Source organism: Lottia gigantea (genome assembly GCF_000327385.1).
Source record: "Lottia gigantea unplaced genomic scaffold LOTGIsca_30, whole genome shotgun sequence".
NCBI classification, from domain to species: domain Eukaryota; kingdom Metazoa; phylum Mollusca; class Gastropoda; family Lottiidae; genus Lottia; species Lottia gigantea.
This window is the reverse complement of record NW_008708987.1, coordinates 332309-358987: the sequence shown is the minus strand read 5'-3', so window position 1 is coordinate 358987 and position 26679 is coordinate 332309. Positions and strand designations below refer to the sequence as shown.

The 26679-nt window shown below is 34.0% G+C and overlaps 5 protein-coding genes across 5 annotated transcripts in view; 3 read left to right on the top strand and 2 right to left on the bottom strand.

Annotated features, from left to right (window-relative positions):
• LOTGIDRAFT_178509 (hypothetical protein) overlaps window positions 1-5183 on the bottom strand; it is a gene marked incomplete at both ends in the record, with an annotated part of 36327 nt that extends 31144 nt beyond the window's left edge. Inside the window, 2 exons of the mRNA XM_009057450.1 lie at window positions 519-576; window positions 5094-5183. Coding sequence (XP_009055698.1) covers window positions 519-576; window positions 5094-5183 — 148 coding nt within the window. The remainder of the gene's footprint in view (window positions 1-518; window positions 577-5093) is intronic.
• Window positions 5184-7297: 2114 nt separating this feature from the next.
• On the bottom strand, window positions 7298-7987 carry LOTGIDRAFT_119099 (hypothetical protein; the record flags this gene model as incomplete). Its single annotated transcript, XM_009057449.1, has 1 exon — window positions 7298-7987. A coding segment is annotated over one exon (690 nt), but the record flags the coding sequence as incomplete, so codon positions are not given.
• Window positions 7988-9505: 1518 nt separating this feature from the next.
• Window positions 9506-10120, top strand: LOTGIDRAFT_74212 (hypothetical protein; the record flags this gene model as incomplete). Its single annotated transcript, XM_009057427.1, has 1 exon — window positions 9506-10120. A coding segment is annotated over one exon (615 nt), but the record flags the coding sequence as incomplete, so codon positions are not given.
• A 2361-nt stretch (window positions 10121-12481) lies between these two features.
• Window positions 12482-16739, top strand: LOTGIDRAFT_161597 (hypothetical protein; the record flags this gene model as incomplete). The annotated part of the gene is made up of 10 exons (XM_009057448.1): window positions 12482-12649; window positions 13015-13163; window positions 13772-13922; window positions 14269-14328; window positions 14477-14520; window positions 14805-14888; window positions 15109-15169; window positions 15556-15598; window positions 16088-16206; window positions 16596-16739. The coding sequence occupies 10 exons, from the start codon at window positions 12482-12484 to the stop codon at window positions 16737-16739; spliced, it is 1023 nt and encodes a 340-aa protein (XP_009055696.1).
• A 3427-nt stretch (window positions 16740-20166) lies between these two features.
• Window positions 20167-24291, top strand: LOTGIDRAFT_119273 (hypothetical protein; the record flags this gene model as incomplete). The annotated part of the gene is made up of 10 exons (XM_009057447.1): window positions 20167-20271; window positions 20636-20795; window positions 21109-21188; window positions 21680-21765; window positions 22206-22442; window positions 22788-22867; window positions 22994-23094; window positions 23307-23379; window positions 23600-23694; window positions 24193-24291. Coding segments are annotated over 10 exons (1116 nt in total), but the record flags the coding sequence as incomplete, so codon positions are not given.
• Between the last annotated feature and the right edge of the window lie 2388 nt (window positions 24292-26679).

Below are 26679 nucleotides of genomic sequence, written 5' to 3'. Positions count from 1 at the left end.
GACAAAATATCATCATTATAAATAATCATAAGCTTCTTACTGAGATAAACAAACACCACCATCAGTCAGTAAAAGAAAGAGATGTCAAGATTCTCATGCATCGGTCGGTCCTTGCTGTTCCCTATTGGCAGTCATTATTATAAAAAATCATGGCCTATTGAGATAGTCAAAGAGACATCAATTTACCACAAAGAACACAAATTAGTTCTCTAAGATGCTCTCTGCAAGAAGGTTGCCAAGGCATGATATAGAGTGCCAGTCATCTACTTGACACATCTTAAATTTCTATTGAACTCTTCTACACATGCATACTTTCTATCAATAGCATACTGTATGACTGATGATGTATGATTGGAAGAGCCCATTTAAAATTAGGGGTGTTTTATGTTGCCCGCCAAATTATATCCAGCCTTGCACATCGTCAAATTGGTTCTTTTTATGCCAGGAATCACTATAATGCCAGTGTATACACCAGTTTAAACAGCTCATTGTCAGATTTAAGAGTAGTAGAAGCTTACCTGGCTCTAATTTGATGACTTTAATAGCAGCTAGTTCTCCACTGCTTAGGTCTTTAGCCTGTAAGAAATTTAAAAAAAAATATAGGCTTATTCATAAGGCACTGAATATTTATAGAGTAGGTTATAGGGCAAAGTTCTTATGTCTGGCTATATTCAAGGAATAAGAACACTTGATTGATTTAATAATACCGTACTGGTGCTTAAATAAATGTACTTCAAGGCTCACGATTCATTTGTCAAATATGCCCCCTCCCCTTCACCCCAAACAGTATGACTGTGTACATTTAGAAAACTAATATACTATAGAGAATGCCCTATAATTTGTCTGAATCAAACTATTTGTCAACAGGATGAAGGACATGGGTATTCAATAAAGAGTCTATAATTTTCCATCAAAGTGGATCTTTAAAATTGATGTGACTTTACTTCAGCCAAGACTGAGCAATAACAATAAACATGAATTGTATATAAACATATAGAATGTGGACTTGTGGTATTTGAAATATCTTATGGTATGTACTGGTGTATCATAACACTTGATACCTAGCCAACAAGAGAACAGATACTAGTACATCGATTTACTGTATTACTCTCATGTTGTTTGTGTACATTTAGTAATATCAAATTGGCCAATATTCAAGCAATAAAATCTATCAGCTTTTACTGTAAATATCAAGAAGACAATATCCTTTTGAGACAGAAGTGAGGCATAAATCTAATTATAAATTTGATCAAAAAAGGAAAATCTTTTGAGAACAACAGTAGGAAAATTATTAGTTGTTTTGATTTGATTTTATCTAAAAATGTAAACGAGAACAAGGATCTAGAACTATGACTTCTGTAGTTATAAGTACAAACTAGTCTAGTAATTGAGAACATTACATATGTAAATTATTACAATGAACTTTCTTTTTAATAAGCTGTAATATGAGATGTTAACTGTACAATAGGAAGTCGAAGTTTAAGTAGCCAAAAAACTAGGCAATGAGATAACATGACATTATAGCTATGCACAACTTGTTGTTATGTTTTATATCTGTTTGAGTAAATTGGATAACGACTTATAATGAGGCCCTATTTGCTACAAGAAGATATGATATGATATGATTTAATATTTCATAAAAGCAATTCAATGTTAAACTTAAAGCTACCAATATTTCCATTAACCTGTCACAATCTTGGTGGAATGTTTAAATAAATGAAAATTGAAAAATTTAATGAAATTCCATAAATGAAATAAAAAATTTTGTACACAAAAAGTGTGAAAATCCAGCAAAGAATCTTGTAAAAACCCAAGTTAGAATGATGTACAAATATTTCCTCAAATAATTACAGAATTGAGATGTCAAACCCAGTTGAGACTATGGAAAATTCAACATTTGCAGACAACAGACCCACTTTGAGCCTGTGTCCCTTCTGAAGTTGGAATCTATATCTTGGCCAAAGTAGGAATGATGCCAAACCCAGTTGAGACTATCTGAAATTCAAAATTTGTAGACATTGTAGCTTATATAAAAGGAATTTGGAGTGATAATATCATAAAGAAAACTTCTTGACAATCCTTCCAAGAGCCCTCTTAATTAATTACTTGAAGATATAAATCAGCTGGTCATGATTGTTTCAATATATCAATGAATAATATCAATTAATAATAGACCTAATGATGACTAACGAGTGACCAATTATCGTCATCAATTGAATCTGGCCAATATATATATTATTATTGTCAAATACCTTCCTCATCTTCACAATGTCAAACTGCGTCTAATACCTTGAACTCAATGAACCCTTCAGGATGTTTGATTCATTTTCAAATCTCAATGAATGTCCACTTTCTTTAAACTATTTCCTTTTAGCTTTGTCATTGGGTTATATAAGCCTACAGACTGATTGGTCATCACTATTATGATAAATTTCCCTCATTGCACATGCCAAGACGTCGCTAGTTTTAGACAAATAAGGCGTTGGACTTTAGCGTGCAAGACTCTTCCAGCAATTTCAACAATAGGAGCAAAAAATTAGGAAATTTCATATTCAGAAGTCAGTTAAGGGACAGAGCAGTAGGACTTTAGATTCAATGCATTCCTGAAGCCATATAAAGAGCAGTACACAGCAGCATACAACCATATCTCTCCATTCATTTGCCTAAAGCGCTAATATTTGGATGTAAAACTCCATGTCATTCAATCATTCAAATGAGATACAAAACAGGATGTAGAACTTGATTAATTTCAATCAAATGTAAACAGTGAGGCAAAAAATTAAAATCCAGTCTGATGATTAGAAATCCTCCTCCATTATCAATCCTTTACGATATTGATTTTTGTTGGTGGAAACTAAATCAGTGAGACTTAAGAAATTTCTCGAGAAATCTTCAATGAATATAAAGAATTGGTGATTTCTATAAGATTTTAACAACATTTCATCGGATGAAGACACATCTAAATTGTGTTGAAACATTATGTACTTTGTTATTAAAGAAGTGTTATACCATAGACCATAATAATATTCCCTTGTGTTTTCTGTTAATTAGTGAGATCAATGTTACAAGATCTCAAGGTTGCTCACTGGTAATTTGAGCTGCAGTAGAATGGCAAGGTATGCTGACACTTCTACAAACCTCATGTCACTATGCAACAGAATTTCTGGCCAGGATAAACTAAAACATAGAAAAAGTCTCTAAAAAGAAAGGAAAAGATTTAAAACATAGATAGTCTATACTAACCATAGACAACAATACCAAAAATATCAGATTACAGAAAATATATTTGAAATTGTTGTAGATCTAGTTCTAGGGATCTAGTTTTGTACTACATGTATTTGAATTTTAAGTAAGATTAAATAACCTTAGGATAAGAGACTGAATAATGTTATTTTGCTATTAAAATTACATTCAATGACATTGCTGGCAGGCAGGATTAATTCTTACAGTTATATCTAATATACTACTACAATCTAAGTACATAAGCATTGTGGTAATCCTCTTCGTGCTCACTGTCACCCTTTAAGAACACCTGATGACATTTTGTGACTGATTATCTTACATCTGCATTAGGATCCAGTGGATAATGGATAATCTCGGAAAGATTAAGACTCTGGGCAATTTTGCCTATTATTCTTGCTTGGAAGGTGGTTTTTCTCGTAGAAATCTTTGTTATTGAATTTAGTAAGCTAATGTATCAAATTGGATTCAAAATTCTATTTCATAACAAAATCAAACTGCCGAAATAAAGACTAAAATCACAAGTCAATTATCATCAATCAAATATGTCTAATATAGATTAATTGATATCATGAGTGAAGCGAAGTTCATACCAGTCTTGACCCTTACATCTAACCAGTCACATCTTTAACTTGTACTTATATGTTTTATCATTCTCAATGTTAACTAAATTATGTGTCAATTAATTCAATGACATGACCTACTCTCTGACTACATTGACTTTCAATTGAATTATATCTCTTATTTCATAAATATTCAAATTTTCAACTGTATTTTGTCTTAGAATGTCTTTGGGTCCATAAAAATATAAGATTCAGTGATTTTACATTTGATCCAAAGACAATCCAATATTCTCAGTAGTATTTTGTAGTTGATATTCAAAATTCATACGAAAATGATTGCTAAAATTCAATTCAGTAAATATTTTTTTTTATAAAGATAAGGAATAAAATATTAGTTATTACTAGGAATTGACACTATAACCTTAAGCTTATTCATTTGAAACAATCCGTAATGTTACAGCTCTCGAATTTATGACCATTGTAGTACAACAATTTCTTTTCAAATATGTTGGAAGCCAATTTGACCTAGTGTGGCATCTACAGCAAAAACTGGTGAAGGCTGTCTCATTATTTTGCGATCAATAATAAGTATTTTAATTATCAGGGATGGTCCATAACATTCAAGCCAAAGAAGATCAGCTTTTACCATTCAAAATGACATTGCCTCAGCTTTTATAATAGCATTCAATAATACCGTAATCTTTTGGCTGTTGTAAGTTTGCATTGCTGATAAATATCTTAATGCATTACACCAAAGCATTGAATTCAACACTTTTGATCCAACATTTGTCTGTTTTGATAGCACAGATAAGCTTTTCAAACAGTAACTATAAATGTATTAAGTTAGGCCAGTTATTGTGAGTGTTGTTTAAATACTACAATAGTTTTTTTGGTGTAGTGTAGTGTGAAGAAGTGCAGTTGAACACTACAAAAACCAATGTCACTTAGACTTTTTGATCACAGAAGATGTATTGTTACTTGGTACAAGCTATTTGGGCACTTGAATTAAATTTGCTATCGTAAGACTAAGACTTAAGACAAAAATGACTTTGTTGGTTGTCTTACATACTTCATCAATTTTAATTTTATTAGACAGTAGACATCTTTGACACTGTCAATAAATATTTCATAGCCCAATACATCTGATATTTGATCTCCAACCAACTGATAATTTTAGTCTATACATATCTATACAGGCCCAGACTTATATTCAGCTGTGACTCAACCAAGTTTGTTATGAAAAATGCAAAGATGAGGAGTGGATTGGTAAAAAAAGGTATCAACTCTTACCTTATAAACATCGCCATATGTACCACTTCCAACCCTCTGAATCAACTCAAAGTCGTCCTGAGGGTTTCTACGAAGTATTTCTGCCGACATCATCTCTTTTTACTTCGAGTGAGTGGCCATAAACTTTAAAAATTTACTTTTAATCCGATCATTCCATCTTGGTTTATTTCGATTTCAGTCTGATCATTTAGTTCCGGACATGCGCAGATGAATGTATCATGATTGACAGGTGCTTGTCACTGTTCGTTAAATCAAAATACGATCTAAGGTAGGTAACTCCATTTAATTTAGATTATATGGAAACTTAGACCACAGTAATTTCTTATAACCAGAGATCGAAGCAAGACAACGTGAAATAAAATGGAATGGAATTTACATCCGTATTTCTGCACCTGAATGGACTAATGAATACAGTAAAATCTATGTAGTGTGCAATGAGGGTAATTTTTGCAATTTTATCACATGTGCGTAACTATCTTCACGATGCCAAGGTATTTCGAACTCCTGCTTTATATCAGTAGAAGTTCGTGATAGCTTGACATTGTGAAGATGAACCATGCCGGACCAAATCATATCTCTCCAACCGAACCCATAAGCGCTTTTTCAATCCAAACCTCTCGAAACTGCATAGGGAAATAGCTTTGATAAGAATTAATAAGAACAGACCATTTGAAGTAATACAAATTTATTTACAATCACACAAATAATAGCAGCATATAAATATAATATCACAACTTTACCAAATATAGTAAGATCAATTCAATATGATAATAAATATCAATCAAACGAGTTCATTACAATTAATCAATGAGTCTGAATAATCTTCCAACAACATCGATAACATTACATATATATATCCAACGATCGGTCCTTTTATTACCTACAGTTTCGATAATCTCACACACCAGACACCATATCTCGTCCATTCTCACCAAACACCTTCAAATAATAGAGACCCTGAGATTTATGGTTTTTATATAAACAAGGTCATGTTACGTAATGTATGTAAATGTTAAAGTATATCTATCACATACAGTGATATTAAAGGTACAGATGCGGCATTTGGTGTGGATGATTTCAGTCTTAAATTTATAATAGTCTTCAGAAGTACTAGAAATGTATGAAAAATTGCATTATTCCTTTATAAATACTTCAAACTGGGAATGTTACTCACTATTTCAATTTCTTTATATCACAGAGTATCTTAGATTGACGAGTCAAACATTCAAACGCGGATAATTCTGGACACACATGGATTTGAAGGCTAAAATTTCGAAGGTGATAACTATTACTGATTGGCTTAGCTTAAAAAAAACCCGTTTCTGAGAATAAAGTGTGATTGGTAAAAAAAATGGCACATCTGTCCCTTTAATGTACTTAAAATTGTATATAAAACATAGAATAATTTAGCTATATTGATATGTAACAAGATTTAAATGGATATAAAACATTAAAATAATGTTGCCTGCCTACAATAGGAGCTAACGATCTTAGGGCTAGGATGTCCTAGAATCAATGTTAGAAGATAAAGCAAATAGGCCATCCTAGCGCTAAGATCGTTTCGAGAATACCGGGCGAGGTATTATATTTATGTACATGATTTCTGGAATGTTTCATCTAGTTTGAAGTTTACCTCGCCCACCCCTTTTTCTCATTACAGACCGTTGCACTAAACGTTCAGCTTGTCCTAAATCTATTGCATTCTCTTCGACTGTAAACATTTCATTTTCTCCAGTGATTGCTGGTGAGCCAGATCGTGAACGACTTCTTGATCGGTCCCTACGTCCGCGTGAACGACTTCTTGATCGGTCGCTACGTCCGCGTGAACGACTTCTTGATCGGTCCCTACGTCCGCGTGAACGACTTCTAGATCGTCTTCTACGCTCACGTGAACGACTTCTTGATCGGTCTGTGGGTCCACGTGAAGATTTTCTCATTCTTCCACCCCCACGTGAACCTCTTCCGCCACGACCACCAAAGACGCCACTTCCCATACCAAACGATGGAGCCTCTGGTGTAAATTCATTTCTGACATCAGCGATCTGGGTATATGAAGACCATTTCTTGGCTTTATTGCTAGCTGTACTGAGGGCGTGGGCATTTCTTTTAAGTTGTTTTCCTCTTGCGCCTCTTCCTCGTAAAGCTTCACAAACTCTTCTCGTAACTACAGCAATATCGATATCTTCGGTTTCGGCTGTGTCCATCTCTTTTTGGACTTCTTCGTCAACATCCGCCATCCACTTTTCGAGAGAAATCTCCTCCTGTGCCCCACCGATAATAACTTGCGTTAAAGCTTTAGCACCAGCTAACGGCACATATTGTCCACCCGTCATAAACGCTATGGCCGAAAAGAATTCTTTATATGGTTTAATTGCTGGCTCACATCCGACGGTATATAATGTAATGCAATGTTGAGCCATGTCTCTGACAACTTGCATAGGATCGATCCCTTCGGGACATCCGTTGGGAAATTTGTCGTCATGATCTCCTAATCCATGGGGCGGAGCATCCGAAATAAGCACACATATTTTTGTAGCTTCGTGTCTCCATGACAAGTTGAGCACCTCCTTTAGGGCATCAGCTACTGCTTCCGGTGCATCGCCTCCACCTGAAGCATAACAAAGATTCAACCATCCTTTCATCGTTTTCACTGATGGAGTAAAGTCGTGAGTCCTGGTTACAAAAGTTTTGGCTTGAGGCGGATGATCTCGGTACTCAACCAAAGCTAAACGAATGTCACTCTTTTCGGCAGACACAATAGTTTCGACAATGTTTCGTATATTTCTTTGAGCATTGTCGATATATTGTGTCATACTTCCCGTACAATCCATTGCGAATGCCAGATCTAGAATCGCACTATCATGGTTAGCTAGTGGCGGTTGCGTTTCGTTCATCATGACTGGAATCTAAACAGTTACACTGAAAGCACTGACTTGTCCACAGGAAAGGCTACACTTTGCTACACTATAGATATGCGAGCACCTTTGTTTATATCACCGCTTAGATTGTATGTTGTATATACGTTACTGTGGTGTAGATCATACGTGAATACCAATGATAAGAAGGTAGGATATTATAAACGTATGTATGCGTTCATATTATGTACAGTCTACACCACGTATTGTCACCCGACCGAACGTTGCGATATTATAAAATCTCCAAGTTTATACGCTGAAACGCAGACGTGCATTTACATTATCCTGTTCAATACCACTATGCAAAAGGTTGTACGTACAATACAGTACAATTATGTATAGGGCCTACCGGTATATCTCCGAGTTAAACGCAGATGTATATATACATTATCCTTTTCGATAGCCTACCTCTAACTTATTGCTTACAATAGACCAAATAACAGGTAAACAGGTAAACACTATGGAGTAGGTTGCACGTATCCAAACGTTATACAGACGTATACTCCAGTACGATTATATATCTGTCAGCGTATCTACGCACTTACGCCGACTAGATGCGTACACGTTCCTATATTTTACCTCCTGAACAATTGTCATTGCCTCTTATAATATCATGATAGTCCATTTTTATCTCTCTCAAAAATATTTTCGAAAGTCTGGATATTCAAGGTGATTTAAAGTATTATCAAGGCGTTCAATACGCCATACATTTATAAAGTATTTCACCACACGTAGAAATAGTTCGAAAAATTGTCAGATAAGCGATTTCTGTGTCAGTGTCTATTTTAATAAACTTATTCAAGGATTCTCAGACATCTGAGTAATTGCAATTGCATTCCATAACATTGACGAAAAACAAAATATAAGCCTAGAAATGCCCCCACCCCCCCTTCCAAACAAAATCGCTTGTATTTTCCAAATTTTTCTTTTGTTCAATATGATAAGAACGAAGGCAACTGACTCTAGTAGAGACAGGAAATGCTTCACATTTCATTTAATGTCACCAAAAAGGATTCTAAAAGCAACATTTTACATGATAAATAGATTTCAATTGTGTATATTGTATTGTATTATACCTGCAGTAAATGGTACTCAAATATATACTATGAATAATGGAATATGTAGGCCATGGGCTATGGGACTCGTACATTGTAAAGCAGGGTTAAGACAACCCCGATTAAGATTGGGTCATTTCGTCTTCCCTTAATCTTTCGATGAATGTATATTATACTAATTGCTTATAAATAGAAACCTACTATAACTTGGTTGTTTATATCGACCAGCGTGGCCAATGTTATGAGTCGTTTACTATTTTTAGACCATGACGTATGATCTACTAGGAAAGTATATATATGTGAGAGGATAAAATATTTCATTAGAAATAAATTTTAACGTAAGAAGGGACACTGTTTATGTTATATATTGTGCGATAAAAATCTCAAGATGGCTGCTGATTTGACAAACGTTCAACAACCTCAATTAGCTAAGCATGATGCCACTACCTTGGATTTGGCTTTCGCTATGGACTGTACGGGAAGTATGAGTTCGTATATCAAAACAGCCCAGGACAATATCAGAAATATTGTCGAGGAAATTGTGGCTGCTGAAAAGAGTGATATCCATCTAGCTTTGGTTGAGTACCGAGATCATCCGCCTCAAGACAAGACTTATGTAACCAGGACTCACGACTTTACTCCGTCAGTGAAAACGATGAAAGGATGGTTGGATGGTTGTTCTGCTTCAGGTGGTGGCGATACTCCAGAAGCCGTTGCAGATGCTTTACACGACGTTTTAAAACTCAGTTGGAGAGAAGAGGCCACGAAAATCTGTATTTTGATTTCGGATGCTCCGCCTCACGGACTAAGCAATCGATCCGGTGATTCATTCCCAAACGGATGCCCAGACAATATTGATCCGGTGGAAGTTGTGAGATCTATGGCTCAAAAGGGTATAACTTTATATACCGTTGGTTGTGAACCTAGTATTACCCCCTACAAAGAATTTTTCACTGCTATTGCGTATATCACTGGCGGTCAGTATGTTCCCTTGACTGGTGCGAAATCTTTGACTCAAATTATTATTGGGGGAGCCCAAGAGGAAATGTCTCTTGAAAAATGGATGGAGGATGTGAATAAAGAAGTAACAGCCGAAATGGAAGCGAAAGGTGGTATTGACATAGATGAAGAAGCGGTAACTTCAAAAGTCCAAGCACTTTTCAAATCCAAGGGTGCTAGGTCAAAACAACTCCATCAAAATAAGACCCAGTTAGCAGCTCCGAGTAGCTTTGCGTACAAGATGTCAGGAATGAGCAAACTAAGCGACATAAATGCCATATATGACAAAGAAGCACCAGCCCCAGCTCCAGGGGCTTTCATGAAAAAGGCCAAGAAGAAGGGTCTCTTGAACAGTATGAGGTTCAGAAGCAAAGGAGGAGATTCCGAGGACGATGATGAAGCTTGTGCTCCACCCCTGCCCATGGCCTCCATGTCAACATTTGGTGATTGTGAAGACGTATATGAAGTTGAGGATGGCGAGATTCACATGGAACAAGCAAGAAGAATGGTTCAAAAATCGAAAATGAGGAACATGTCAAAATATAGTTAGTTAATTCCGAAGAAAATTATTGAACTTTAAAAACATGAACTTATGGGATAATTTTTGTAAATAGCTACTGTTTTCCAACTATTTATTTCTCCAAGTCATCGTACGTGTGGAACGAATTAGTGACATGCGTAAGCTATGAAGAAGCAAATTGATAGGGCGAGGGGAGGTTATGTGCAACTTTCATAAAAGCGACTTTGTCCTGCCTCCAGTAGGCTACTTTGCTTAACATGAATGTCAGCCTTGTCAAAAATGTTTTTTTTCTATACTGCCCTACTTTTCTTTTGTTCAGAAGGGTGGAGAAATCTGTAAGCAATTTAAGTCCTTTTTGCTATAGGCCTACTTCTATTCATGCCACATAATTGCCCTACTTTCTATGTAATTACCTCATAGAATATCTCGCATTCCAGTGTATATGTAGGGCATAATTTGATATCCGGGTTGAGAATTCAAGCCCATCCCTCAACACAACGCAACTAATTAAGGAAAATCAAAATTGGCATCAAGCTGCTTTTGTTCTTGCTTTATGCAAAATCTTCATATCCTGCGATTTATTCTACTGCCCAATCGCTTAAATATTTATTTTTTTACGGGCCAGATATAAGCCTATATTGTAACTTCTTTTGAGACTTTTGTTATATTTTTGTTATTTGTTGTAATAAAATAATTAAAATTTTCGTATTTTGTTTATTATCAAATAGTGCCACTTTGCACCCCTAGTCGAGGGTTGGGTAACAGACTTCACCAGAATTGAGAGCCAAATTAGGCATTAGGCAGTTAGTGAGCAAGCGTATAGAGCATAGAGGCCTCTTTGCGTCATTTTTTTTTATCACGCATCTAACTCACGGAGCCACCTCTGTCTTGCCTATTTACTCGTGTTCAATGGGGGACGATGATTTTGCTGGAAGCAGTGTCCACAGAAATAAAGCTGGCCTGGATTTGTCTCTCCCCACTCTTTCAAATCTCTTATTTTACATAAGTAAAGAAAATCCCACTTGACATTTCTCTGGATCGGCCGCTTATGTTTTATGAAAAACGTTATTGGGTGTTTTTCCATTGGGGATAGTTAAAAAGTCACATTGGAAGAAAACTAAACACCTCTCCATTAAGAAGCCTTGAAAAAATTTCAAATGAGATTGATCAAAAGTGGTCTGAGTTGTCTTGTAATGGTACGAGTTGTCTTACGTCTGAATCTGCGACTGGACGATCGAGATTTAAACAATAGTTAGCTCCCGTTACTCCATGCTTTCAGAAAAACGTAAACAAATTTTCTTTTTTATGAAATCAATTCGTTATTTTACACCTATTGCTCTAAAATCTTATTCAAGTATTTTATTTTTAAGTCAATGTAATCAGGATGCATCCTAACGACCTTTGTGCCTACCTGCTGTCCTTTTGGATACGACATTGATAGCAGATTATACAGCGACATGACCAGTACAATAATAATAATAATAATACTCTCTTTTGAGATCTGGCCCCTCATGACCAAGGATCCTAATTAATTCATACTGTCATATTGTATTATTATGGAATGCCCTTGTTGTGTCTTCTATTAATTGTCCCCTTACCTTCATGTTGGTAGATATGTTCTTTTTTTGAGGAGGATGGGTGCGGAATTGAGAAACGCAAAAAGCCTAGCGTAAAGAACATTTGAGAATTTTTTGAATGGAAGTGTCTAGAGAGTTGACTATAACTTATAAGAGCTTTGAGGTCTAGGTTTTGGGGGATATTTTGAGGCTTAAAAGAACAGGTGTGGCATCTGTCCCTTTAATATATGATATGGGTCATGAGACAGGGAAAGGAGTAAGTTCTTGGTTATAATAAATTTACCACTGAAATTTAACTCTCGATTGTTTGTTATAGTTCAAAATGACAGACTATGTTCTTGGTCAAGTGGCGGCTGGTTTAACGAAGTCCAAATCAAAAGTGAAAGAAAATAAGAAGTTAGCTGCTCTTTTCACTGTGAAAGCTAAACCTCCAGAACCACAGAAAGAAAATGTCAAGAAACCTGACGTCAATATAAATGAAAAAGAAAAGGTAATATAACTGTTCAGTCTTAAGAAATATCACCTTCACAGTGTAAGCTTACTTATAAATTGATTGCAATAGTCACCGTTCTTGTATCATGGAAGTTTGTAAATGACCGATTTGATTGGATTGTATGCTAGTGAAGTACAGTGTCCTTTCTATAAGTAAATAGGTAGGGGTGGGGCAGGTAAGGGCTACAGAAGTGTAGAGGGTGGCTCTGAGGCTTTTCTTTCCCTATGTAAAGTGATACAAAATTGAGAGGGGGTTAGGGGCAAAGCAAGTCTAATCTCACTTTTTCAATCTTTGCTTTCCGAAATAAGTTTTTTTCCAAATTTAAACTTGTATGAACATGTATAGTATTTTTCTAATTTCAGAAACCAGTGAAAAAGAAAAGACATATTGAAGAAGAGAAAGAAATAAAAAAGAAGAAACAAAAGATAGATGAAGAAAAATTTAAAGAAAAAGTTAAGGAAAAAGAAATTGAAGAACCTGAGTCAATTAAAACCTTGGGAACAGAAGGAGAGTAAGTGCTGTTGTCAAGAAGCCAAAAAGGGTTAATGATTAGACTTTAATAACCAATCAAGTCCCTCTATGTCTGATGAATGTCATCCAAGGGTATTTTATTTTGTATTATTGCTTGATAAAGACGAAAGCATCATCGTCGAAACGTTATTTATTAAAGTAATTGTTATCCATAAAATTGTGTTCATATACTAATCCAAGGGTGTTTTAAACATTGTCACAAGTAGTTACCAATTATCATATTTATAATGACAGAGTGCTCAAGGGATCGTGAATTTTTTTTTTATATAACTGTTTTATGTGTATAGAAGACACTGATAGCACCACCCCAGTTACAGAGATTCTGTTGTATAGCTATGACACCAGGGAAGACCACTGATGAAAATATACTCTTCAGAGATGTAAGACTTCCGGAAATAGAAATGGGTTGCAGATTCATATTTTTCCGGATAAGAAGCGAGAAACGCTTTGCTGTGTACACTTCCAAAAAGTTCCAGAAATGAATTCAATGATCACTTACATCTGACTCTTATTGACAGAGGTTGTCAATTTAATCTTATGTTAATTTTTACAGGTAATATTTCTTTAAAAGTACAATTTTGTTTGTAGGGAGGACTCGACCGAAAAACCAGTACACTGGAGTAAACTAACTGGAGCTGCTAGAAGAGTGGCTAGTAAAGAATCCAGAAAGCATGATACCAGTAAAGATCATAGAACAATATTTATTGGCAATTTACCATTATCATTAGCTCATAAAACAGTAAGTAAATATTCCTGAATTCCCTTTTCTGAATGTTACATCACCGAAAGGCCTCTTGAACAAAAATTACATATTTTGCTATAATAATCAACAATAAATTACATGTTGTTTAAGATAGCATAGTAGAGGTAAAAGCTGTATGATCTAATTTAAGAAGTGTCTTTTTCTTCTGTTATTATTTGTAAATCCACCCAGACTCCTTTGCCAAATTTGAACTTGTCTTGCGCTATGACCTGGCTTGTATTGCTCTTATGCAGTCAATTGGGTTTAAAAAGATAAGTAACAAAGAAGTACTAGGAATTTGGTTTGGAACCAATGCTTATTAAAATCTGTGGTATCTTTTTAGAAATTAAAGAAGTTATTTGGTAAATATGGTGCTGTAGAGAGTTTACGGTTTAGATGTCCAGTAAGTATATAGAACTAATTTTACAAAAATAACAAATATTATTTTCTAAAAAAAACTTTAAGATTTTAGTGTTCCAGTTATAAGCTAAATTTACTTTTTTATTAGATGTATTTCTTAAATCTTTCAAAGATGTTCTGTATATTTTCAGCCTACTAAAGATTTGACAACTTCTAAACGTGTTGCCGTCATAAAGTAAGTTTTTCTTTTCTTCATTGATTACTCTTTTCCACCAGCCACGTAACTACGATGTTTAGTGGGTGACGTAGTCGTTACTAAGTAATATCAAATAACCTTAAAGTCATACGCTGTAAGAAACATCATTTGATTCCCGCTCAGTATTGCAACAGAAATTTTGTAAATATTAGAATAAAATACACGAACCCACTTTGAATTTGCTTTCAATGGCAGACATTTTGCAGTAAGTAGTACCAAATAACAATAGCCAGTGCTTTCATATAGAAATATTTCTTTTGTAGAAAAGAGTTCCACCCTGAGCGAGATAATATGATAGCTTATGTTTGTTATAAAGAAGAGTTTTCAGCAGAAAAAGCACTTTTTATGTAAGTTTTGTATACCATATACTTATACGAGAAGATTTAAATTGCTTGATTTGAATAAATGAAATTATTTAGTTTTTATTAATATATCCCAATTTCAGATAGCTAACATCTTTTCAACCAGTACACTGGTATCCAGAAATGAAACAAGTATAAATATTGGTTTTTTTTCTGATTTAAAATTTAAAGGTTCTCCTAATCTGTATATTTTATGTTTTAAAAGGAATGGTAAAGAAATTGATGGACATCATTTACGCGTTGATATTTCAACAGCCAATCCAAAGGTGGGTAGAAACTTTTACTGGAGTTACAGTTATTGACCAAATACCTTGGAAACTATGCTAGTGCTTGATTGGCTAGTTCTGCTTGTAGGAATTCCACACAGTTTGATTGACACCTGGAACAGACATAACCTGTTGTTAACTCCCCCAGTTAAGCCCCACCCAAGGAGGAATGAAGTCACTTTGATTGATCAGATTAACTTTTAGATAGAAGTCCTGGATCTACAGATATGCAAATGAACAATTTGAACACAATGGCAGTTGATATTTTGATATTATCAAAGAGTTTTATAAATTCTGAATCACTGACTTCTAAGATAAACCAAAGCCTGAAGCACAGTGTAAGCTTTAATCTCTTATTTATTGATAAATATATGTTACATTTATAGGCCAACCATAACAAGTCAATTTTTGTTGGAAATCTACCATTTGGTAAGTAAAAAAGATATTTGGGGTTTGATTCAAAACGTAAACACAAGCAGCCTATTTTATTTTGAGGTACAAAAATGAAACTTTATAATCCAGATTTAAATTGTTTTCATTAATACTTAAACAACAAAATAAAAGAGATTGCTCATGGGTGCATGTTTTGAAATGTTTTGGATGTGCTCAAACATCGTTGCTTGACTAACAGTTGATATAACAGTGAGCAAACTATTGAATTAATTTATTATTTGCAAATATTGCACTTTGAACAAAATTAAATGACACACTATAGTTCAGCTATTCTTAATGTCCATCAGAGGCTTGGATATTTTCATACATTGAGCTGCCCTAGAGCCAAATCAACAGCAGCTATCTGGGAAGAACAGGCACACCAAATAGGCAAATCAGCTGCCAATCTGCGACTAGTTCATAAAATTTACATCCATTTTGAGAGTGTGTCTAGCTAATATAATAATTATGATATTTTGATTGTAGGTATAGGAGAAGAAGATATACGAGAAATATTTAAAGTTTGTGGTGAAGTTGAAAATGTCAGAATTATTCGGGACAATAAAACAGGGCTTGGTAAAGGTTTCTGCTATGTTGCTTTTAAAGTAAGTGTATAATTCTTAGTTTAATATCATATAATATAGCTTTCATAAACTAACTGTTTAAAGACGTCACTATTGCAAAGGACTTTAGATATTAATAGCAGCTTTTGCAACAGCGACATCTCGAATGGTTGAAATTTATGCTATCATTGTCCGTGATACAGATAAAAAGTTTAGAAACCTCTTTACAGTCAGTGGCGGTGCCAGGTTTACGTCCGAGGAGGGAGCAAAATATCCGAGATTGTCCGAATTTTTAACTAGTTATGAGATTTTTGCCCCAAAAACTTGCTTTCAAGGCTGCGAGGGGGCGTGCCCCCTTTGGCTCCGCCACTGTTTACAGTCCCTTTCAAACTACTAAAATATTTATTTAACTATTAAATTTTGTATTGCAGAAAAAAGACCAAGTTGAGCTAGCTTTAAAATTAGATGGAACAGGATTAAAGAAAAGAGAAATAAGAGTTAAAAGATGTTTGAGAGAACCTAAAAAAGTTCAAATATCCTTTTTAGTTGATCATATTTGTCTTGTATACGACTAACAAACTATCATAAGGTTTTTCCTTGAAACTGTTTATATTTTGTAGCTCAGAACAGCATTAAGTCTTGTACTTTTCTGTACCTAATTCTAATTTGGCAGTGGCATCAATTTTTATATAAAGTTTTCCCTTTGTACTTTCTCAGAGCAGAAGTATTAATCTTTGCTTGTACTGTATGTGAGGAAATTCGACAAGACAATGGCATTATCTTTCACCCCCTGTCATTAGTTTGAGACTGTCAACGTGTACAGCATACGAAACTACTATAGTTCTAACATGGAAATAACACACATGAATGTAGTTGATAACCATTTCAAATCTCTTCTTCGACTTAAAATAACATACACAAACGTAGTTCACAGCCTCGATTTAATAAGTCGAATATTATTTCCATGTAAGAACCATATGTAGTTTTGTATTCATGTACAGGTGCCCAGGTACCACCAGATCTCGGGCCTGCACTTTGAAACTGAATTCTAGCAAACAGGATTTTAAAATAGAAATCTCTGTTGTCTCCTTTACTAGTTTTTATCATTATTCTCCATTTTTATTCCTTAACATTTATTACCAAGATAAAGACAGACAGATAGAATCATCTCGACCGTTCAGACCAAAGAAAAAATTCAACCAACCATCTAACAGTGTGAGACATAGTTTTCAAGGAATGAAAGCCAAGAAAAGTCTGAAAGATAAGATGAAGAAGAGGAAAATTCCGAGAATGAATTCTTCCAACAGTTCAAAACAGAGACACCCTAGAAAGGATTCTAAGGAATTCAAGAACTCAAAACCTAAACAATTTGACAGTGGAAACAAGGCTCATAAGAGGTTTAAATGATTCGTGAATGAAGTGATTGGTGAAATAGGCTTACCCATTATTGACAAAAAGCAGTTGGACATGAAAATGAATTTGCATTCAAGAATTCTGTAAGATCTGAAATGATTTGTGCTGTGAAAGCTACATTCAAGACTAGTTTTAGGTTAGCTTTTGTAAATGAACAAAAACTGAATCTAATATATGAACAGAGAACACCTATAAGTTTACAAAGAACTCTTCCAATCACACATATTCAGTTTCTTATCTAGAGAAAGTCAAAGTATACGTCATGTTTGGAAAAGATAAAAAGAAAGTTAAGAATGTAAAATAGATTTCAGGCAAACTATATAAGGCCTGAAATAAAATGTATTAGTTCTTGAAAAATACAAACAAAATTTGCCATCAATGTGCGTAAATATTGTTATTTTAATGAATTATTAAAGAATATTTGTCAAAGATTTGCCTCATTTTTTCATTCACATTTTAATCTGTATGAATAATGCCTTGCCTTTTGAAAGGAAAATTTCTGCCAGACATTTGCATTTATCATTTGATAGAGCTCAATTTCATCAAAGCACTTTGCTAAATGACAATTTGACATCTCATTCCCCTAAAATAAACCTTGACTGTTAAATAGATTGTAAAAAAGGTTTTCTCAACTTTTTATGTGTGTTCGGGACACTGATATACACCAATCCAATTTTCAATCAGATGTCAATCCCACTAAGACTTTTAGGACATCACTCTTGCAAAAGCTGCTAATAATATTGTGATCTTTGTGACTGCTATTATGAACCACTTGGGTTTAGTGGAATAGCAACAACCACAGATGTCTGACTGAAAACTGGAATGGTGCAAATCGATGCTATCAGTGTCCCTGGATACACATTCTAGCTCACTTTCTATGAATTGTAAACTAACTATATATCAATGTCACTTGAAAAGTGATAAGGGAAATTGAAATAAATATCAAAGAGCTAATAGAGTATTGCAGAAGAAATATCTCCAAAAAGGACAGTCAATTTGTCTCTTTTTAAAGGACTCAACTGGGAAACCCCTATAAACAGCTGTCCATAATAGAGAGGTTCACCTGTCAAATCACTGCCCACGTGACAATGTATTTTTATTTATAAAACCCACCCACGCCATCTGACGGAAAATGTAGGCCGACATGAAAGTTACCCGGATGTTGATTTAAAAAGCTAATTTAAATTAACATTTATACAAAATCAAAACAATTTGTCTGAAAAAAAAACAATTAAGTCGACTAAATATACACATGGGGCAGCTAAAAAGGCAAAAATATCAATTCAAAGCACAGTAACTTAGGAAATAACTAAGTTTGCCCACTTGCTCCATCAGATATGCAATATCCAAGGTCACAAATCAATATAAACAACACGCATGCGCTAGGCGCAATTATGGGGCATGCTCGACGAAACAGCCAATGGAAAAGAAGGAATCCCTTGTCAAGTTGTTGTTCTCATCGTGGTCTACCGATAGTCAAGTTATGATATTTCTGACTTGTTTCTTTCCTCAACTCAGCACAAATTTACTGTAACCTTTTTATATTGGTGGAACACGTCAAGTTATCAATTGTGATTCGAGATTGAACAATATTAAAAATGGTAAGTGGACAGACACGTTTGTTTAGTCTCTGAAATATTTCCTAGCCATCAGCTGGGACGTTTTCTTTCAAGTTTATTGAATAACTGTATCACTCAGATACTGCGAATTTGAAGCTATGTAATGATCGAATAACGAAGAGAAAACGAAATCCACATTGACAAAACTATGAAAATTTGATTGAGAAATGTTTTGGGGTCATTATTTAACAAGAATTCACCCTTGATCTGATTTGGTTGTCTTGTTTCATGAGAACGAAAAGTCATAATTTTGAAGGAAAATTGAGTGTCTGCCATTATTTTCTGGTCTATGTAGACAGACACTGACTGTAGTCGCAGGTATTAATCATCCACCTTGGGTCTTGACTTCATATGGAGTGATATAATCTTTTGGTACTCATCCAACAACAATAATGGCTAACGAAATTTGTCTCTATTATTTACTGAATTAATTTTGTTGACCACAAATATTCACAAACAAACAGGAACAAGTCATTTCCTTTCAAAACAGGAGGAAATAGTTTGTCCTTTTTTGATGACTTGAATTTTCATTTGAAAAACTCATTAAAATCACAGTCAAATTTCAAATATGTTAAATTTTATTATGAAATGCCTGGAAGTGAAACCATCAAAGTCTGCGTTTACACATTTTTTCCCATGATATAAAATGCTTGTCCCTCCTTTATTATCATGTAAGGTAAAGCTGAAGGTTTTTAAAATCAATGCCATCCCTTTTTTGTGCTAAGTGTTGATAATCCATTGCTTTGGTTGTGATTTTAATTGTATATTTAGGAAATCATCTAAATATTTCAAGAAATTACATCAAAAGAAATATTAAAAACATGTAATTTGAAAAACTTTTTCATAGTTAAGTAACAAAAATATCAAGAAATGTAAGACAGTTACAGTTAAATCTGCTATTTTATCAGTTTCATTGCGAATGTGCAGTATTTATATATAATAATTCAATATTTGTATTTTGTAGGCTGGTAACGAGCCACCGTACCTTAATGTAGGTACAGATGTTAGTGCTAAATATAAAGGAGCATTTTGTGAAGCCAAAGTTAAGAAAGTTAATCGTTCTGTTAAAGTTAAAGTAAGTTCTGAGTATTTTCACATTATGATGTCTGATATTAGTTGAATGAATGAATAAATTTCATGTCAAAATTAGCCTTATCACACACTGCATAGCATTGCATGTATATATTGATTTAGTCCAACTATCAATAGCAGAAATGCTAGACGTACAATTTAGTATAGTGATATAAGAATTATATTTTGTGAATTGCCTTGAACAAGAAGTAATCGTTCATTTTCAGTTTATTTTAAAAGCATGGTATTGTATGTTTGCTATTTTTTAGGTTGGTTTCAGAGTGTGATTTAATATGGTTATATTTTTATGTTTTTTCAGGTTATTTTAAAGAGTGATTTAATATGGTTATATTTTTATGTTTTTTCAGGTTATTTTAAAGGAGTGTCATAGTTCTATTATTGTTACTGATGATAATGTTAAGGGTCAGCTACAAGTAGGTAATAGTGTGGAGGTGAAACAGCCTAGTAATGGTCAGGTGGTAGAGGGTGTTATTAATAAATTAACTGATTCCAGCACTTATACTGTTGGTAAGTCACTGTTGTATTTGTCAATAGGCTTTCACTTGGGATTAAGACAAACTGGATATTTTGGCTTCATCGCTACAATTGTTAAGATCTCACTTAGTCATTTCGTCCTGAAAAGGTAGACAAGAATTTCCTCAAATATTTTTAGGTTTTATTCTCAATTGGTACTCCAACTATGTCTCCACAAAAAATTTCTATAATAATCTAATATAACAAAGTTGGTTTATTTCAATTGGCATAATATATTGGTATTTCTTAATATCATATGTTTAAAGACACTATAGAACAGTTATTTACTTGTATCTGATTATTACAGTGTTTGATGATGGTGATGAGGCCACTTTAAGAAGAAGTCAGTTGTGTTTAAAGGGGGATAAACATTTTACAGAGAGTGAGGTAATTTATTTACTTGTCAACTTGTTTGTCTAATAACACATGTATAACTTAGTCTGTATCTAGGTGAATTGAGATTGCTCAATGATCTTAATAAAATGTATTCAAGCAATACAATTCCGTCAATCATAAATCTCGTCCAAAGCATTACAAAATTGGGAGTAAATCTTGTATAGTAGTGGACTCCAAAGAGAAGTTCCATCAGATGTAAGAACATTCAGTTTCCCAGGCGACACACATGCTTTCAGTACTTTCAATATCTCTGAAGGCAAATCTTAAATTATCTGAAGCCATAGCCAATGTTTAAGATAGCTAGCCTAATGTTGACGTTTTACCTCTTTTATCTAAGTATATTACAGCTGATGCTTTCAAGAAAAGCATGTGAGTCTTATTTCAGAGATCGTTCTTAAGTTCCACTTTCAAAAATCCTGAAATACCCGTTCTATGAAATCCACAGCCATCATAGCTTATAATTGTATATGTTATCATTTCAGACATTAGATAATTTACCCTTGTCTCATCCTGAACATTTTGGTACCCCTGTTTTACAGAAGAAAAATAAAAAAGCTGTTAATCAAGGGTAAGTCTCTATTTTTTTTATTTTCTAGATAAATTCTATCGTTTTCTTTTTGAGAAAGCTTTCCATCAGTAGTGTTTAGATTTGTTGACAAGCACAACATAAAGTCTCAGAAATATTCACCAGTGTGTAAAAGTCCGATGTCATTGAATAAGCCATCCTTTCTCGTTATCCAAGTTACCATAGCTGTTTTAGGGTATAGATCGTTGAATGGATCAATGCCAAGAGGTTTGACAAATTACCAGCTGGTAGTAAGGATCTTGGTGAACCTAACTTGTAATCCTTCCATAAAATTATTGTTTGAATTTGGTTCTTGCTTTTTCTTTAACATATTTGAAAGAAAAACATTATTTGGAGATCAATTTCCCCAAAAAAACATCATTGTCCTCTTCCTGAGTGACTTTTTAAAAAATTTTCAATGAATGAAATGAATTTGATTCCAGAAATGAAAGTGAATCAGAAGAAGAGAGTGATTCTGATGAAAGTTTACCCAAACGCCAGACATATAAACTGAGCAGACATCAAGAGTTGGTGGGGAAAGTCATGATGTATGAGAATACTGAAAGACGTAAGGGGACACCACTCTCTGTGCCTGTGATAATTGTAATGCCTGATGCCCATGATACTGATCTACGTACTAAAGATCACTTACTAGTTAGATCTTTTAAAGATAGCAAATAGTAAGTACTAACTTGATTCGTGTATATCTAGAAAATATACTACCGGTACATCATAAGTTGTTATTGTTGACTTCAACCAATCTAAAACTGAAACGAGTGTGCTACAGGCTATGCACATTAAAGATCCCTTGACAGTAGGAAATGAAAAGGATAGCAGGCGAATGTCACTGTCCAGGCAAAATTCTCCTCATGAAGGACTGCATGGTATTGCCTGTTCTCATTAGCCCAAACAGGTGCAGAAAAGTAGGATTTAAAACTCAATTTCATGCAAGGTTAGTTGTATCAGTGTTAAGTTGAATTATAAAGAGCTGTTAATATTATAAATATGAATGTTTTTTGTTTCAGTTTTTCTGTATTAAAGAAAGAATTAAAAGAATTCAATCGTGATACAGCTGTCAAGTCAGAGATTCCTGCTTTAAAGAGTGGTAAGTTTTCATCGTTTCTTTTTACTTTATCTTTAAAGATTTCTCAAAACAAATAAAATATAGTCTCAGTTTTGATCTTTAACCCCAATTACCATGTTATCAATTGTCTAATGTATCTAATTGTAGCTATGGAGAAGGCGTTAAGTTATTTTGATAATAATGACCTACCTACATCATGGAAGAGAGAAGATTTATTGGGATCAGATGATGAAAATGAAGAAGAAGAGGTTGGTTTTTGTGAAATATTTTTCTGAAGATTTGCTTTTTACTTATGAAGAGTTTTATCAGAATCCTTGATACACATTAAACGTTAAAAAAATCTTTTGATCTAATCCCAAGTTCCTTATTGTGGTTTACATTTTTTGATGGGTGTTGTCACACATTGAAATTTTACAAACTCTAACAGAATTCTGTTTATTTCTGATTTAATTTATTTCAGTCGTCTGATGATGAACAAAATGAAGAAAAAGACAGATTTGTAGCTCAACTTTATAAATTTATGGATGATAGAGGTTAGCATATTCAATAGTTTTCTTTACCCATTGTCGTTAAAACCATGCACTCTTATTAAAACAGAGATTGGACTGTGGTTCACTTTATCAAAATAGCTTAGTATGAGGCAATGCACATTTTAACTAGTCAAAACAACCTTCTCTAATCTTTGAAATGATGATTTAATGCCATTATGATTTTACCCATAATTTATTTGAATTGTTTATGTATTTTTTCTAGGAACACCTATTAATAAAGGACCATCAGTTGGTGTTTATGATTTAAACCTGTACAGATTGTTTAAAATTGTTCAGAATCTAGGTGGTTATAACAAGGTAAGATAATACTGCTATTAGATGTACTCTTCCAAATAACTTCATTCTCTATGCCAAGGAATGCCGAGTTGTTGAGTGACATCAGAGGCCATATTCTCTAAAACTTAACTCAGATAAATCCAGATTTTAAGAAATGCTGTAATCTGATTGAATTACAAAACTTAATTTAAAATCAATTTTAGTGATTGACCAATCAGATGACTGAAATTGTGTTAAGTTAAGGTTTCGAGAAAAAGGCTCAGGTATTAAAAATTTTCAGGTGTTGATTTAAAAGTATTGGCTAGTCATGCCCAGTGGGAGCAATAAAATGCAGTTATGTGTATATATTATGTTTTTTTATTTTTCATTTTAGCATGAAATATTTAATAATATAATATATTAATAATAAATAATGACGATGTATGTATTGCACAGCAATTAAATCATCGTGGAATTTCTCATATTTGATAATAAGCCCCAAGTACCCAAATATAAATTTTGAAATTAAATTTTTTTCAGGTGACAAATCATGATAAATGGAGAGTTGTTTATAATAAAATGGGTTTACCATCTTCTAACTCAGCATCCAGTCAGATGAAAAACGCTTATAAAAAGTAAGTTTGATGATGTCTTCTGCTCATAGATTTTCAAATTATGGTTTTTTCTTTGGTTGCTCGACTTTCATCATTTGAAAGATACAGTGTGAGGTTTTAAAAGTAAGGGGTTTCTGAAGTGGGTTGCTTGCCCTTATATACAGACCTGGATTATATCCTTTCAAATAGCTATGTCTGTGGTTTCATAAATACTTTGTCCAAGTAACTGTCGCAATACTGTTTTGATCTTAACGATCATTTAGATATTCAACTCAACTCCGTCTCATTCATGCTGTTATATATTTATTCACTTCCAGGTATTTACATGCATTTGAAGATTTTTACCGTAAACTAGGCAGCACCATGGGAACATTAAGTCGTCCAGGAAGACATAGAAATAATTCTGGGAGAAGTATCCTACCGTTTAGGGGACGGGATAAAGACACGCCCATTTCACCCCGAGTCAAGAAAGAAGATAAGGAGGTAAAGTATTTTTATATATTGGTTGCTTTTTTAAATTTTTGATCAATTTATTAGGGTCATTTATTGTTTCTATTTTCTGGCAGACGTCTGTTGTTACTGTTATTACTTTCGGAGAGTCATTTCATGCAAACGAACATTTTTTTAAAAAGGATTGCTGTTTCTGTTTGAGTAAAAGATTAGCAATTTACTTCTTGAAATTATCGAAGAAATTCTCTCAAAACTTTCACTTTCGCAAATTAACTAACTGGATATAAAAATGAAATGAAGTTTTACATCCTTCTGTAGTGCTCCTGAAAATGGCGATGATTTTGTTAAAATTCATTTCAACCGGTACCAATCATTCAACCATAATTTTTTTTGCAGATTGATGATTCTTGTAGTGATAGATCTAAAACAACTAAATCTGATGATACATCAGACACAGATTCTATGTTTAAAGAAGACTCGGACAGCGAAACACTCACGACCAAACGCTCCGTGACCAGACGCGACAAACAGAAGGAAGAAAAAGAGAAGAGAGAATCGCTGAAAGTGAAAGTAGAAGAAGAGGAAAAAAGATCGAGCAGACGCGATAAAGATGATGATAAAAATAGTTTGAAAGATGAAAAGGTGACGCCTAAAAAAGAGAAGAATGACAGTGATGACAAAGAAGATTCAGTCAAGAAAAGGGTAGGTTCAAAGCTAATATAGAATAAAAATATTATCTTGGAAGAAGGGTCATTTGATTGGTAAATTTTACTTGTTAGGGATTCACACTATTAATCTGGCCACGTATTCTCGAAACGATCTTAGCGCTAGGATGTCCTAGTTGCTTTATCTTCTATCATTGATTCTAGGACATCCTAGCCCTAAGATTGTTTCGAGAATACGTAGCCAGAACTCTGAAAGATCAAGAAAATAAACTGGAAAAGGATTCAAAGTGGACACTTTGCTGAAAAGGTAGGTGTAGACAGAATTCAAAATGGCAGAAAAAGGAAAAGATTTGTAGAAGGTGACATCATCTGGTTCTGTACTATTTGATTATTGCCTAGAATTCAAACAGTGAAACAGACAGAACCTCACCATTTGAGCATCACCAGTATTTGTTTCTTGTATGCATATGCCTTAATGTGCTCTTGGTAATTCCAGGTAACACGGAGAAAGTCTGGACGAGGTGGTGAAGACGGTAAAAAAGACGAAGAAGAGGAAGAGGAAGAGAAGGCGGAAGTGAAGAAAAAGGGAAAGGGAAGTGACAAGGAAGAAAAGAAGCCCGAAGATAAAAAATTAACAAGGAAAGATTTAAAAGAGAAGAAGGCAGACGTCAAACCGAAAGAAGATAAAAATAGTAAAGATGAGAAGAGCTCTGTTAAAGATGAAACTGAAGAGTAAGTATTTAGATTTTGGGTTTTTCGCAGAGGTATTTTGTAGCAGTGTATGGATCAATTGAAAGGGGATAATAAGTCTCAAGTAAGAACTGAGGGGGAACTATTTTTGTACACATTCCAATTTTAAATATTCAATATATCCAAATATTTTTTTAGTGATGAAGAGGAACTGAATTTTAAGATGGAGGATGATGATAAGAAAAAAGAGTTACCACTGGGTACGAAGGTCCGAGTTAAATATGGCCGTGGTAAAAATATCAAACTTTATGAAGCTAAGGTGAGCATAATTTGATTTGTCATGTTTTTTTTCTTTTGAATTTTGAAAATTTGCAAAAGTGTCTATGAGGTTTTAGAAGATTATGCGAGAAATGAATTGGAATTTTATGTCCTTCTGTTCCTAGAACTATGTGAGAAAGCAGCCATGATAATCAAGATGATTTTCTTTTAGCAATTGTTGCGAGTGATATATTGATGCCAATGAATTTTTGCTGAAAATTGGGCTCTCCAATGGTTGTGTATTTTGCTTCTAATTTCATTCTACAGGTTGTTGAAGCAGGGAAAGATGG